This window comes from Ptychodera flava, chromosome 20, assembly GCF_041260155.1.
Source record: "Ptychodera flava strain L36383 chromosome 20, AS_Pfla_20210202, whole genome shotgun sequence".
In the NCBI taxonomy this organism is placed as follows: Eukaryota; Metazoa; Hemichordata; class Enteropneusta; family Ptychoderidae; genus Ptychodera; species Ptychodera flava.
In genome coordinates, this window is record NC_091947.1 from 9,983,281 (window position 1) to 9,997,202 (window position 13,922).

The window sequence follows — 13,922 nt, forward strand, 5'->3', positions numbered from 1 at the left end:
AGTGTAGGCAGTCTTGCTACAAAAATATGATTTGAATCAGTGATGAAGTTGTCACATTCACAAAGGTCTGTAATAAAACATGACTTCTGTGCATTAACATGTTATCTTCAGTTATAAGATGAAATGCACCACTGGAACAGATTCTAGAAACATGAACAGACAGCGCACTGATTATAATCACACATCCAGTGTCATGAAAAGGTGTTTTGTTTTGCACAAAATCCAATATGGCTGAATATTAGCAGTACCAGTAGTATTACTCTTTCTCATTGTAAGAGTCGTTGTGGAGATAAATCTGAATTGAATTCTTTTTAAAGTTTGTAATGATATGACACAATAGGATTTTACAGGACTATGAGTGATATTTCAAAATGTAATCTGACGTATCCATGGCTACAGGCCATTGACTCTTTTTCTCTGAAATGCTCTTTCAAAACATTGCAGGTGCATTGACCGTGAACACAAGAAAAATGCAAGGGTTGAAAGGGGAAATCCAATAATGTGAATTAAACGGGATTAAACAATTTTGCCCAGAAAGTATAGCTATGTATGCAATGGAGACACTTTCTCTTCAGATCTGAATTTTGATTGTAATTTACTCTATTCTGGAATTTCCGCATCATTCAGCTCACAAGTGTACTGGTCATGCACCCACACAAAAAAATGTTTTCCTAATGAGCCTATCTGCAAGGCAAATAGATCATTGCCTAGCTTAATGTAGCTGGAAATCCGGTGGTAATGATTGTATTATTTCTGCTGCTGGTTCACAGTTCTAACAGTGGCCTGTTTATATCATATCATCAGTGTACAACTTGTGGAATCCGATGCTTTTGTGTACCAGTGTACTGTCTGGCCAACTGACCTGTCCAAATTACTTTTCCCTGGCTATGCATTGGTGTTCAAATTTAATGACTGATGTATCAACATATTTTAAAGGGACATAAGCTGTATCTTGTGGCAGGTTTTTCAGTATTCTGCTTCTGTATATCAACTACCATGTCTGACCCTAATCCGTTTGTCATGCTGAAATTTCGAGTAACTATTCTTTTTGTCAACACAGCTTGTATGTGTGTTGTGATCATTTTTTATTTTTTACAAATGAATTCTAGTCCGGACTTGAATACAATTTTCAACAATAACAATGTAGATAATACTCATATAGATTTTGTTGATATGCTAAATATTTGGCATTAAATTACAGTTTAGGGATTCAATGCAGAAAGTGTAGGGAAACCACAAAACAAAAAGTTCTGAAAAAATAGCTAAAAGATACAACTTATGGAGCTTTTGAGTTATTGTCATTGGTAATATAGGTAATATATCACAACTTGTTCCTAGTCAGGTATCAAAAATTCACATCTTGTAGATATTGTGTGTGTGATTTGAATATTCTAATGTACAGGGCAGCAAAAATTGATATCCTATAATCTCAGAGAAGCATCTGTTATACTACCGGTAAATAATCACCTCGTTCTACTCATACAACAGCATCCTCTAGCAAACATTTTACTGATTGTAACCATGGTGAAGTCATCAGGAAAACATCCAACAAGAGCTCTAGCTGCTTTGAGTTTTGCAAACTATCAGGTAATTTTTTTACATCTTAAATTTCATGCCATAGAAAGAAAATGCCTGACTACATTAGCGTCTTGTGTTGCTATGTGATTAGTTATGATAAAATTGAATCGGTTGTTCAATTAAACAAGACAAATGTCTAATGCATCGGAAATGAGACAAATGCTGTCTGAATATTTCAGTGTTAATTGAACCAAAAAGATAACAGCAGAAGAGAATCTCTGTTGAAATTTCTGTTTAAAAAATCATCATTTTGTCGGTTTTTCCTTTTATGTCTGGAAATTTTGTGTCTGAAAAGGACTATACTGGATTTTGGATCAGAAACATGACATAAGTGATGTGTGAAATATTTCTATCCCTTGACCCAAAAAGATAAGAGCTAGATTTTCTAGATTGACAACACAAATATTGTCTCCGTTGATAGAATGATTATAATGCCACTTTTCAAGTTGTGTAATGTGTATGTTTATCAGATATTAAATGGAAGATTTTCGTCACTGGAAAACAGGTGATTTTTATAATAATAGCTTAAAACTTTTCAGTGAATGCATATGGTAATAATTACTTATTACTTATTGAAAATATTAAATCTTACTGTCCAACAGAGATTATCACCATGTTGAATGGTAATATTAGAAGACAGTTAAACACTTTGACCATGCAAAGCTGTCTCACATCGAATGATTCTAATATCAAGTTGTAATTATTTAATATTACCCAAAGTGGTATTCTTGTAAAAATACTGTAAGGCACCCTGATACAGGCAGATTGCACCACAACGGCTCGTTATTTTACGAGTTCACACAGATCTAGTAACAATGAACACATTACCTAGTCTGAACAAAGTTTTCACACTCAATACAGTATATACAGCATATCACGTAGTGTTCCTTAATACAGATTGGGCCAAAAGAGGGATGGTTGAGCAGGTAGACCGAATGTCAATTTTTTCCAAGCATAAAAACCTCTGTAGGAAAAAGATTCCAAAACTTAAAATAAGTTTTTACTTGTCCCAAACAAAAATTGAGCTCTGGAATGACGGGACCCATGGTGCCTCTGTTATTCAATGGCAGAACAGCATGAATTCTGTGATATGCAAGAAAAAGTTATGAATATTTTAAACTTTATCTACCGCTTACACTGTTGACATTGTCTTATTACTCCATACGTCTATCATATATCAGTACAAAATATCTGTAATAGGGAAACCAGCTGAGCATCAGTTATCCATGTGAGCGTTCTCACACCATGGAATTCGTGTTTATCTTGAGCTACTGTTACAAATTTGATGAAATAATTAGTAAGTGGACACTTTGTCTTGTCTGTTCAAAACAAGATGATAGTGATATTCTGGTGACCAACAGCTGAGTCTGGAGATAGCTTTCAACAAATGGTATCAGAGAACAAGCTCTCATTTTAGTGACAGTCCCAATTTAAAATACAAGCCGTAATTCGAAATCCACTGTAAAAGCAATTGGTTCAAAGATATCTGAACAAGAAGAGATCTGAACATGTGAATTATAATCAGAGATGGCTCCAGACAATTAATGTCAATGAAATGTCCACCAGCCAGGCAGCCATGTTGTCCTGCATAATTGAACAAAGATGGTGTGTTACATCATGGTAGTGTGGTTCTTAAAGTCGTCAAAAATTGAAGTGCAGGTCATGATTAGGAGTCAATTGCATGTGAGAGACCATTGCTCCCATGTCAAGTTTGAACAAAATTTGATGAGATATTGTTTTAAAAAATCAGTCAGGCATTTCTGAATAATGATAGTAAATAATTTAAAAACAAAATGGTTACCTTGCATCCATATTTGCTCATGTCACAAAACAAATTCAAGTGCTTAATAATAATAATACGTAAAAATGGGTATGTACACAATGTTTGAATGCAATCAGTTCATATTATCAAAATAAATATAATTTAACCATCTGAAGACGTACCATCACAAAACAAATTCAAGTTCTTGGTAATAATAATATGTAAAGAATGAGTGTGTATACCATGTTTGAATGCAGTCAATTCACATTTTCATAGGTAATGGCCAGTGACAAGTTTAAATGAAAATAATTTAGCCATCTGAAGACCATATAAGATGGCATCAGAAAATAAATTGATGTGTGTATGCCTACCAAAGGACACCGTACCCCTGTTATTTTACTTTGATTAAAATTGGTTCAGACACACACATCTGACTGTAATGACCAGATACAGAGATTGACAGACAGAAATGGACAACCCTAATTCATATGTAACAGCAGTATGTGTCCGCAGGGCCTTGTTATAATGCTTCATTTATATATACAAAATATTGAGAGCTGACAGCGGCAAATGCCTGTGGAGCCATAATGTTTACTGGCTACAGTTCAAGAGTGGAATTGTATTGTGACATATTGTAGTTATAAGGGTCTTTCTGACTGACTTAATTCTGATAATTTTTCTGTTTTCCTGAAGATTGCACTCCATTCTTAAAAATCTTTCTTTTTCTTTTTTTTACCTTGCCCTTGTGAGATCCCAAACTAAAGTGAGAGCAGTTTCAGACATGCTCCAAGCCAGAAATCTCTCTGTCAGTGGTAGAATCATTCCTCCACTAAATAAATACAGAGAAGAAAACCCTGCCAATAGTGCCTGACAGGAGTGAAAGAAAAATCAGAATCCAATAATGATCTGTAAATATATACACAAGGTATCTGTAATTGAATTAGGAAAAGTAATTTGGAGTTCATTTTTTATAGTGAACTTTGATATATTAAACCTGTGCCTATCATTGGTGTGAGTTGTCTAAAAAACATTATTATTTGTGGTTTGCAAAGAATGTTATGGTAGAAGCACTCAGTAATTGATCAACGTATTATATGGTTGTATGGAATTCTGCAATACTGATATCGGCTGACATTATACCAAGGCTTGTATTTGCCAATCTTGATTCAGGATAAAGTTTCAATGAATTTGATATTGAAGTTGTAATTATTTCTTCATTAGGTTTCTGTTTGATATAAGGGCTTTCTTTATTAATCACCGATATCAGGCTATAAGTTCCTCAAAGTGACCATGTAGTACGTCTTAAATATGGGGTAGTAACTCCACATGTACGAATAATCATCAGTGTCCTTACTTTATGACAATTTTATGAGACGTACAAAACTCTTATAAGGATTGTTGCATCTCACAAACTTTGAGCATTTTATTAGACACCCATGTCATTAATGCATGTTCTGTAGCAATTATGGCCAGAACGAAAAATTTTAATGGACAATGCAGGTTGAAAGAAAACCATGACAATAACATACATGTATAATCATATTCCTGTCCATGTTTATATATGTCTAAATCTTTTTGTACAACATTTGTATGATCTCCTTTTTGACTTCATGTTGATAGAGCACGTACTGCTCTACAGCCAGTATGCATAATTTGTTCCATAGTAGGCCTATTTGGCTGCGCTGCATTTCAAGAAAAAAGTAATTACACATTGGCCGCAGCAACATTCAATGCTGATGTTTCATACATAGAGTGTAAATTCATTCATGGCAGTATTCCATCAGTTTATCGGTACAATTCATTAGTATTCGCTTGTGTAGCAATCCCTCGGGTATTCAAGCTAACTTAGAGTTGGTTTTTAAAAGTACATAGAAGGTCAGGCAAGTACTGTCAAAACTTACAATGAATACAAAATACCTATACTCAAATGCAATATATTTTATACATGCTTCAAAAATGCAGGCTTGCGTGAAGTGTCTATTATTAGAATCGGCTTTGTATATAATGCTGACACAGGAAAACCTGTGTTTAATATATTATGGCAGTGATAGCTAAGTGTTGGAAAGCGGCTTTATCAGCAGTTAATTTGGTAAAAACACTCAACTGTATAGATACGCGTATGTGTTTTCTGTGGATTAAACTATAATAGGGCATTAAGGGGTTCACTAGAAGTGGTCTTAAGCTGTATTACTGTCGAAATGAAAACATTTTTACTTCTCTCGTATTGGTACAACTTCATTAGTGTAGAGTCGCAGGGTACCACTTCAGGTGTTTTTAATCATGTTAAAAACTCCCATTAGCCTTCAGAAAGCTTGTTGTTTTATGATATTAGCAACAGTTTCCATCCACAGTAAAAGGGAAATTCACTGAAATTGGTTTGTGATTATAGATCCCCCGAGCTCTGCCTCTCATTGTATGCATTAATTTCAACCCATAGAGAAGCCTGGCGTTGTTATTTCCTAAACAGCTTCCTGGATTGTCTTACCGCTGCAATGTGTAGACCCGTAATCACTCATCAATACAGGAAGTACCCTCAGAAGGCTAGGTGAAAGATGACAAGATAAATGTACAAGACAGCAGGAGTTTACAAAGTTAGCCTGTATCTATCAGATACTGTTGTTGACTGATCTGCTTTTGAAATGCCATTAATATCTTTCAAACAGACAGCAGGTTTTCCCCGTGGTGTTTATTCATATCTCAGCGTCATTCATCATCCCGTTCTTGGCTCTGAAATCTCCAATGTTTTGTTTTCATAAACTCATCTCACCCTTCTCAGTCAGTTACCAATGTATCAAAATCAAACGGTGTCAAAAACAAGTGACTTTAATATAAGTCTCTGTGAAGATCAAGAATACAAACAGTGGTCCATTTGGTTTAGGGATTGTAAAGTTGTTCAACGTAATGCTAGCATGTATTCCTGTAAAAGTTGTTGTTCAGTTGACCTTCATTTGTCAATGTCAAGATCAGTTGACCTTAGTAGTAATGCAATTTCCGTAAATATCGGCATGTCAATTGAGTCTGTTCAAGGCCAGAGAGAAAAGAAATATTGTTGGGTGGATTTTCTTGAGTAGTCAAAACAAGGTAACGTGAAATTCATAACAATTTTATGGTAAAGTTACGCTAAGTATTTATTGTTAGATAGAAACAAACAGTGAAGACTGTTTTCAGCAAATTGTTCAGTTTGTAATGACACCACTTGAAAACTCACTGATTCAGCAGAGAAAAAAGTGCATAGTAGTAATGATTGGCTGATTTTGTGCGTTTGAAAGGACAACATTCGGATGATTAGCTATGGTAGGTGCAGCAGTTCTTAAGAAAAGTTCTAGAAGTCTTGCTGGCTATATGGCTAAAATACTTTCATAATCAGAACTGCAATTACTGTTAGTACTGTAGATGATACATCGCAATAAGCTGTTCTATAAATGCCAAATGACCTTATTTTCTGCAAGTTTGTAGTATGATAAATCAGCATGCAAATTTGTCCAGTACTGTCCACTTTAGCCAGGTCACAAGGAAGTGTGCCATTGCACTTTCTTTCTCTAATGTACTTTCATGTTGACCGAGAAAAAGTAATTTCCTCTGCCTATTTATAGGTATTTAAATAATGCAATAGACATCATTGTGGACATTTACACTGAGCCAAAACACAGAATGTGTGTTTGAAAGCAGGTTGCCATTTGCTCAACGTCAGAAAGGATAATTGGCCGTTGATTTAGTTTAGTGATGCATTTTCAGCACAGTGGTGATTTAATACATGGATTCAGAGATTCAGCGTGAACGTTTTCATCCTGAAACAGGCAATATATGCCTTACTGGATAGCATCCATGGCAACAGATGATATTCCCAAGAAGTTTTTCTTCAACAAAATTACAAAAGGCTTTTTGTAGTTACATCATAGCCAGTGAAGCTGAAGACTGTCTGTGATTACATCCATGATGTGCCTTGTACATCAACTTTAATTTATATGCAAACACCGGCTACAATTAACTTTGGATTGACCGTACGATCCTTCAAATAAAATATTTATATTTACTTTAGGAATCTTGGTGCTATTTTGCATTGTGAACGATAAATGTGATTGCTACCAGGGATGGTATTTTGCCAGTGTTGCACTATAATGACTGGCCTCTGACTGTTTCCACTTTGATGAAGAGTACCGTGTATTATATTTGAATTTGTGATAACCTTTTGCAGAAATCACGAGGAATACAACACTGATGTTACTATATTAACAAATGTACTTTATATTGAGTTCATGCAAACTGATCTTATGACTGAACTTTGGCTGTCTGCATTCACGTCTGAAATTTTTCGAAATCAGATTAGATGCAACTTAAATCTCTCTTTCCATCCAGACAATAACACGTTTAAGTTTGCCACCATGTAATAAACTGAGACTGAAAAGAACTGTACAAATTGTTAACCTATACATATATGTACTCTGCTTAAATATATTGAAAAACAGACAGGGAAAACAGAAAAGACCGCAGTGTGGAACTGATGTTTTCAAAAGAATAACTGGCTTTGAATATCAGTGTGATGAAAAGTCCATATGCTTGAGCTGCCATTGAATAATGTTACATTCAGCTGTTGTTTGACCATACGACCTGAAAAAAAAATTGAACAATGGAAAACCAGACTATTAAGTAATACTGGTCTGACTTCGCGACAAAGCCTAAGTGAGGAAAATGTAATACTGTAAACCAATGGGGAAATTAAGTAATCTATATTTGGCAGCCGACCCATGTTATTGTAGCCATGCTCTGTGTTTTCTAAAAATGATAAAGCTTTAGTTTCCTCGCAGCGTTCTGATCATCAATCAAGCTAGGTACTCATATGTATCAGTTTCAATATCACTGACAGTAAGGACTTTCCATTATTTACAAATTGAATGCCGCCATCAATTTTTAAAGTACACAATTCATATCAGTCATTGCTTCATTGGATAGCTGTAGGGTAACGTGTGAGTCACATTTATTGTAACTTGAATAGACACACAGGTACACTATCATTTCTCTGACCGGCTCCATTTTTCATATTTTTTGATAAGCATTGCTTGTCTTTGAGAAAGTGCATTTGAAATATCATTATTCAACATACTGTCTCCGTGTTTATATATATGCCAAAGCACATACAATCTTGTACATGTATCAGGATAATCTTTAGGTTATGAAAACCAAGATTCAGCTAATTTCCTAATGTAAATAATTCTTTGCTGGCGTCATAAATATTGTTTTTAGCTCCCATTTTGTCGTAGGTCTATGAAAACAAGTTTAATTGATAAGTAGCAAATTTCCTGTCTGTCTGTCTGCGTATCAGTCTGTCTGTATGTATACCGGTATACTGTGTTTGTTTGTCTGTCAGTCAGTGGAATTTAGGTGGATGGGTAGATGGGCAGGTACATAGGCACCAGTAGGTCAATCCACTACAAATATTCAAAAACAGCATAATGTGTCATGTTATGTTAAGTGTGGAGATATATCATGGGCTGAAATGCTCTCTATAAATCAGTACAATGGTACCTAGAATGAAAATATCACCATCAGCACTATCCATGTGAAGCACTAAATTTCTACAAAGCATTTCTCAGTTATTCATTCATTCATTCATGTGAAAGGATTAAGCATGTCGTTAACATTACTCAGCAGACACATTTAAATAGAATAAGTGGATAAATTTAGAAAATGAAAGTCATATGACAGTATAGAGTCAATTAAATACACATCTAAATAAGATTTTACAAAATCACAAAATATTTTTTTCCTTTCTCATTAACAGGAGGAACATCAAATACAATACTAGAACACCCCATCAACCATCTGGACAGCATTGCAGAAACTTTGTTTCCAAGATCAAGAAAACATGCAAGGAAGTCCAAAAACCAGGGAAAATACTGTGAAGGTGTCAGTGGACATCATAGTGTAGAAAACTCTAGCTCTGAGCAGCAGGATTTTTATGATGAGATTGGACCAAAAACTAAGAAGGAGACACTTGGAGAGCTCGGCGATGTACAATCTCATCATGAACTGGGCAGGATAGCTCATAGTTCTTCAAACTCAGAGGCCCTTGAATGCAAAAGCCATGTGACAGATTCTGAACCAACTGAAAAAGTGCCGTCTGTGGCAGACATATCTTCAACAGTCACTCAATCCAGTGCGGAACGTGTTGACAACACCTCCAGGGCACCTGGGCAGTTACAAGGCAGAGTGCAGATTATTCCCGAGAATGAGATTGTCAAAAACAGACTGAGCACTGAAGAAATACGGAATATTCCGAGATTTAAAGATTACACGCCAGGGAAACCTAATAAGGTGGGTATGCACAACAATGTTGGCTGGAAAAGGATTTAATTCTCTTTATACAAATTTTAAAACATTGCAGTGTTAACTTAATGTGATATTCATAATGTCTTTCTTATTTTGTATATCCTTACAAAGTTCATAATATATTTGCTATCCAAGGTAAACATTACAGACACATGATGGCCTTATGACAAAATATAATCCTGGCAATTATGACTTTACTGTGTAATATTCATTTTGCTTTGGGCAAAGTAGATAACCCCGTCAATTATGAAAGTATCACATAATATTCATTTTGTTTTGTGCATATACATTACTTGTGCATGTGTATAGAAACCTAAGTTTTGAAGTGCCCTTTATTTAACTGTTACAAAATAAATGCGTGTGGACGAGAGACCTTGACAGAATCCAGAAATGAAATCTGTAATCCCTGTGTTTCGGAGGAAAGGTACCAGATAACAAGATGAACCAATAACACAATGACTTATTATTAAAATATGAATTATCTGGTATATATTGACAATAAATGTATACAGCAAAAAGATCCATTTCTTTATCCCGTTTTTTGCATACAAATTCTAGTGTCTAACATTGAGAAGGAAAATTTTGGCTTTTTTCATGTAAACTCATGAGAATAACTGGGACAAAGTAGAAACGACTGGTTTTTGATTTCAGTGGCCCTTGAGACGCATCTTAATGAATACCATTCAATATAAGGAAATCAAATTTTAAACAAATGCAAAACGTTAGTGTGAAGCATGTCGTTATCATTAAGCCAATAAGAATGAATGAATACCAACCATTGAGTGTGACAGGAAATTAGACGTATTGGTGAGTTTAATGCAATTTCTATGGCAATAGTCGCAAACACAGCCACTTCGATTTCATCAAGTTAACGCCATTTTTGTTAAAGTTGGAATTCCAGACACGAGGGAAGGTTAGCTTTACTTCGTCGTCGTGGTGAGCAGTTTTTAAAGGGCCAGTAGCTGTAAGATCTGATGGTTTTTTTCACGTATTTGAATTATTTTTTCACTATTTTTGTTTGGAATGTCAACCACAAATTTTTGTTCTACTCCTTAAAACGTGTTGAAACACCCACTGTTTAGCCTGTCAACACAGCATTAATTATCATCCAAGAAGGTAGACGGTATTGTGTGGGTGTTGTGCGTGGCAGTGTAGGATAAAAAACTGACTGAAGACCATCTCTAATTATCTAATATCATATAATGCCCTGGTGTCTCTCAAAGGGATCAAATATCAGAATACCTGTGAGCAAATCTAGTATGCAGAATATACCCCTTTGGATATCGATTATCAAAATTTTATCACTCAGTAGATGTATTTCATGATACCTTTATCTATGTTTAATCAAATGCCATGGATAAAATATATATTATGGCAAATGCCAAACTTTACCGTATAATTTTGTCAAGAAAAGACAGAGCAAAGATTATTTTTTAGCCAAGTGCTCTACATGTATTCTGCATTCATGCTTGGATGTATTAAATTATGAGAGATTTGCTTCTGTTGGCTGAATTTTTATGAGTGATTTGCTCCGCATTAGTGATTCAGTGACTTCCAACGTTTCTTGATTCGCAGTTTGCTTTTACTGTAAAGATTTGAGTTAATGTTTGCATGGGCTGTTGTTGAAAGCAGTTTGGATCCCTCAGGCAGAAACACCCGGCCATTACCAAATTGCTGTGTATCGAACATGTTTTTGATATTTTCTTCTGTGTGCTTTAAAATGACATTTTGAGAAGCCCATACAGAACATGTCCTTGGTTCTGCAGAGTACACTTGACAGAGATTTTCTTGGCTGTAATAGTGAGTGTTGACAATGCTACTGGGAGAATTCATCCGGGGAATGAAGATTAGGGGCAATTTATGTGTAGCATGCCGGCAAGCTACGCACGGATTGTATTAAAGAAGTCTTAATGGTAGCCTAGTACTGCACAGATGAGACCCACAGTCATATTTCTATGTTATTAACAGTCACATGTCCAGGAAATGTCACAGATGGCCGGCAATTATGATGGATACCTGTCGCCTACAATCCCTAAAAGCTCTAATCAATGGACAAGAATGCCTACATTCACTTTCAAGTTGTCAGGATTTGCTGCCTAACTCTCAGTTTGTACTAGAACACAGCGTAGAATACATTACTTCCTGTGACCATACTATTTCTGGTTGTAAAAGCTGATTGCCAGCTGTCCATCAGTTGCAGTGTCATGTCCTTCCACTGTAACACAGTTGAATATACTTTTCCCACTTTGAGCCAGCCAGTGTTAAGCTCCTGTGTTCACGCTGGAAAGTTTAAAAGAAAACTTCCTTGGTGTTGTACATTTATTTACATATAAATCGACAGTGTACAGTAACCACTACGTTATTACTTTACAAAAATGTAGAAGTCCCTTTGTCAACGGATAAGGAGCAATCTTTCAGGACAACCTTTCAGAAAAGGGTACATACAGAAATTTGAGGGAAATTTGTTTGTATTAAAACCAATGTAGGTCGATCAAATGAAGGTTTATAAGTCCCCGCGGACGAAGTCCGGCGGGGACTTATAGATTGGGTCCCGTCCGTGTGTCCGTCCGTCCGTCCGTCCGTCCGTCCGTCATCAACAGTTTCTCAGACACTGCTTAACCAATTTCGTTCAAACTTGGCACAAAGGCATAGCACTATGACCTACAGATGCACGTCGATTTATTTGTGATACGATCCAATATGGGCGCGAGGCGGCCATTTTATTGCGATTTTTCATGTCTTTGGACCATAACTCAGACATCCTTGAGCACATTCTGCTCAAACTGGGCACAAAGGCATAACATTATGGCTTTCATATCCATGTCAAATTAATTCGCTATATGTTTCAATATGGGCGCGTGGCGGCCATTTTGTTGCGATTTTTCATGTCTTTGGACCATAACTCAGACATCCTTGAGCACATTCTGCTCAAACATGGCACAAAGGCATAACACTATGGCTTTCATATCCATGTCAAATTATTTTGCGATATGTTTCAATATGGGCGCGTGGCGGCCATTTTGTTGCGATTTTTCATGTCTTTGGACCATAACTCAGACATCCTTGAACCGATTCTGTTCAAACTTGCCACAAAGGTATAACACTATGGCCTACATATGCATGTCAAATTATTTTGTGATACAATCCAATATGGCCACGAGGCGGCCATTTTGTGTGCGATTTTTCGTGTCTTTGAACCATAACTCAAAGATCCTTGAACCGATTCTGTTCAAACTTGACACAAAGGCATAACACTATGTCCTACATATGCATGTCGAATTATATTGCGATACGATCCAATATGGGCGTGAGGCGGCCATTTTGTTGCGATTTTTCATGTCTTTGAACCATAACTCAGACATCCTTGAACCAATTCTGTTCAAATTTGGCACAAAAGCAAAACATTATGCCCTTCATATGAACACCAATTTATTTCATGATATGATCCAATATGGCCGACAGGCGGCCATTTTTTTGCAATTTTTTCATGTCTTTGAACCATAACTCAAACATCCTTGAACCGATTTGGTTCAAACTTGGCACAAAGGCAAAGCACTATGGCATACATATGCATGTATCAATTGAGCTTGGGATAGGATCCAATATGGCTGCAGAACTGCCATTTTGTTGGAATTTTGCATGTCTTTGAATCTTAATTCAAAGGTCATTACACCATTTTGTCCAAACTTGGCACAAAGATCGCATATGTCAGTTTACTTCGTGACATGTTCCAATATGGCTGCCAGATTGTCATTTTTTTCCAATATCGCTGTTAGATGGTCATTTTTGGATTTTTTCATGTCTTTGAGGCTTAATCATATGCAAATATTCTTTACCCAATGTTGTTGAGACTTGGTACAAAGATAAAGTGCTGTGGCATACATATGCATGTCTATTAATTTTGTGCTATGATCCATATGGTCAATAAACAGCCATTTGATTTAAATTTTGTGTGATTTTTTTATGTCTTTGAAACATAAACATAGGTCACTGTCCCTCGATGGACTGATTTTGTTCAAACGGGATACGAAGATAAAGTACTATGGCTGCATTCTTGTGCACATTAAATTGTTTCATTATATGATCCGAAATGGCTGATTACAACAACATACCCGATCCCATACCATTTCGAAAATTCCACCAAACCATGTGTATAGTATGTGCCAATCACGACACTGGAGGCAGTAAGGGCATTGTTATGTGTGATGTAATCAAAAGTTCCTTTAGTGGTCATTACCGGCAGAGATGAGTCATT

At 36.0% G+C, this 13,922-nt stretch overlaps 1 protein-coding gene across 1 annotated transcript in view; it reads left to right on the forward strand.

Annotated features, from left to right (window-relative positions):
* The window catches only part of LOC139119987 (RNA-binding protein 41-like), a 125,173-nt gene that overhangs the window by 95,283 nt on the left and 15,968 nt on the right, over positions 1 to 13,922 (forward strand). Inside the window, exon 6 of the mRNA XM_070683962.1 lies at positions 9,120 to 9,652. Coding sequence (XP_070540063.1) covers positions 9,120 to 9,652 — 533 coding nt within the window. The remainder of the gene's footprint in view (positions 1 to 9,119; positions 9,653 to 13,922) is intronic.